A 2,582-nucleotide genomic window follows, 5' to 3' on the forward strand; every position below is an offset into this window, starting at 1 on the left:
TAATCCGCCAAACAGAGTTCAGATTTTTTTTATCCCATAATATAAACCATTGATCATCAGATTTTTGTGCCCAAATTCGTTCAACATTGTAGTATCCACACTTTTTCGGTATAGTCACTCTGATAGGATAACAGGCTTTATAAAATTCGATATCTTTAATATAAAAAACATAATTGAAATCTTTTCTCAACAAAAGTGTATCTTTAACAATATCTTATTTATCAATTCAAATTTTACTTACTAATATAGTTCAACAGAAGGTGGTTCATATACTTTGTTATAAGATCACTTGACCTCGTAGGTGGTGTGTGCAATAGTTTGTAAGTTCTCTGTATTAAAAAATAAGAGAGATACAACAAAATCTTGCATAAAGTTAGATTGCGATTTATACAGGACGATAACAGGTGATTATATAGCATTATATAGGAAGAAAATATACAATTTATGTCATATAGTAAATACGTACCTCTTTAAAATCTTCATAATTTGTAAATTTGGTATGTGGTTCAATTATCTTAGAGTTATCAAATGTGCTAAAATTACTGTTATTTTGAGTACAACAATTAGGCTTTGCAACTTGATAAATAAAGTCAACATGATCTGTTTCTTTTACGGATACTCTGTTTACATATAAATATTTAATATTATTTTTAAGATGTACAAGACTATGAGAATGGAATGTCATTTTTTTTGTCTGAAAAAAATAAAAAACATGGAGAATTATTTTTATGTTTTTATGTATTATATACATTTACAAGGTGTCCAGTAAATCGCCTGCAATACTTCGAAAGATGATTCAGGACTCAAAAATAAAGAAAAAAGATTATATAAATTTAAATCCGGAAATAAGCATTTTCCAAAAATTACTTTTATGTTTAAAAAATTGTAATTAATTTTTTTTATCATAATCATAATAACAAACATGATTTATATTAATGATCATAATTAATCATAATAATAATTCATTTGTTTCCAAATTTCTCCTGAAGACATAATTCGCTTGGCATCCTTTTTTTTAATTTTTAATTTTTTTTTTAATTCTTCGATATTTGTACATTATTTTTAGAATAAAGGATAAACATAAACAAATACTTAAATCAAATTAAATAAGATATTCAAATGGCCACCTTCAGCACGAATGCAGGCCATTATTCTTCCATCAAAAAAATTCCGAACTGTTTGAAAAATATTTGACTTCTGCTAAAATATTCTAATTAATATTTGATTAACCAAACTTGATTTAAATATCTGTTTATGTTTATCTTTCATTTTAAAATAATGTAATCATAATTACAAATAATAAGAACTTAAAAAAAAATTAAAATTGAAAATTAAATAAATAAAAAAGAGAAATACCAATTAGCGGACTCTATTTCTACGTAATGAATCCTAGGAAAAAATAAATTATTATAACTAATTATAATTATTATTAAAAATTATGATTGTAATTACGATTAAGAAAAACAAATTACAATTATTTTTAACAAAGAAGTGAGGATAACTCAAAAAATAATTATTTCCGGACCTATGTTTATTGTATATTTATAATCTTTTTTCCTTCATTTTGGGTCTCGAATCACTTCCTGAAGTATGGTATTGCAGACGATTTACTGGACACTTTGTATATTAAAGTGCCAGTTTATAAAATCATATATCTAAAATAATTCTACTGTGTAAAAATTATTTAATTTAACTTCACTTGCTCACTTTCAATACCGATTTGGAAGTAATACTCTTATACAAACGCTATTTGTTAACCGAAAAATATTGCATTTAGTACTATCAAAAAATTAAACAAAAGCAGCATTTAACAATATTTAACAATAATTCTTAAAATAATTATTTTTATTACTCCCTTGCAGCAGTATGCTCCCACCAGATATTTCAATCAGCAAACGAAAATAAATTGAAATGGATAGAAATGAATTCATTTCGGCATTTCCGAATTTGCATTACAATTGGCAATACATTGATAACCCAACTTTTTATTTAGATGTCTTTTCTGTGTTTGTGTTTGCTGTGAAAAACATACATGTTCGCCATGTATGTTTTTATGATAAAATGGATGATAAAAAAGAGGATGATAAAAAAGTGTCGATTTTGGCCCTCAGAGCACATCTGAATAAACCTTGAAAAATCATTGTTTGTCCTCAAAAAGCAAGAAATAATAATCGTTTGTCCGAAAAGTGATGGGATTGTGATAAGCAATTTGTCACTCTTCTATTTTAAATGAATAATATACGGATTATTTTTTGTTTATAAGTTGGCAGAACTACCTTCCGTCCTTTTTAAGTTTAGATATTCGTACTCTCGCTTTCTTAGATTTTCCATTTGTTTTTTATATTAAATTAACTAGAATTTTTTATTTGAAAATCGATTATTTTATGCTATATAGTGACTAAATCGATCCGGAAACATCCCAGAACGTAGGGATCCGTCTGTTGAAATATATCTGATCTGACAAGGGATCCTTACAAACAGCACAATAGCTACAGCATAGAGAAAATTATCCAAGCATCTTGACTCCCTTTGGATCACTTTCCACCCAAAAATTAGACCGAAAATGAAATAAATATAAATAA

General features: G+C 26.3%; 1 protein-coding gene across 1 annotated transcript in view; it reads right to left on the reverse strand.

Annotated features, from left to right (window-relative positions):
* The window catches only part of LOC105448099, an 11,680-nt gene that overhangs the window by 1,704 nt on the left and 7,394 nt on the right, over window positions 1-2,582 (reverse strand). Inside the window, exons 5-7 of the mRNA XM_011686459.1 lie at window positions 467-694; window positions 242-329; window positions 14-153 (exon numbers count right to left, since the gene is read on the reverse strand). Of these exons, the coding sequence (XP_011684761.1) occupies window positions 14-153; window positions 242-329; window positions 467-694 (456 nt within the window). The remainder of the gene's footprint in view (window positions 1-13; window positions 154-241; window positions 330-466; window positions 695-2,582) is intronic.

The sequence above is a fragment of the Wasmannia auropunctata genome, unplaced genomic scaffold (assembly GCF_000956235.1).
Source record: "Wasmannia auropunctata unplaced genomic scaffold, wasmannia.A_1.0 LD336090.1, whole genome shotgun sequence".
Lineage (NCBI taxonomy): Eukaryota > Metazoa > Arthropoda > Insecta > Hymenoptera > Formicidae > Wasmannia > Wasmannia auropunctata.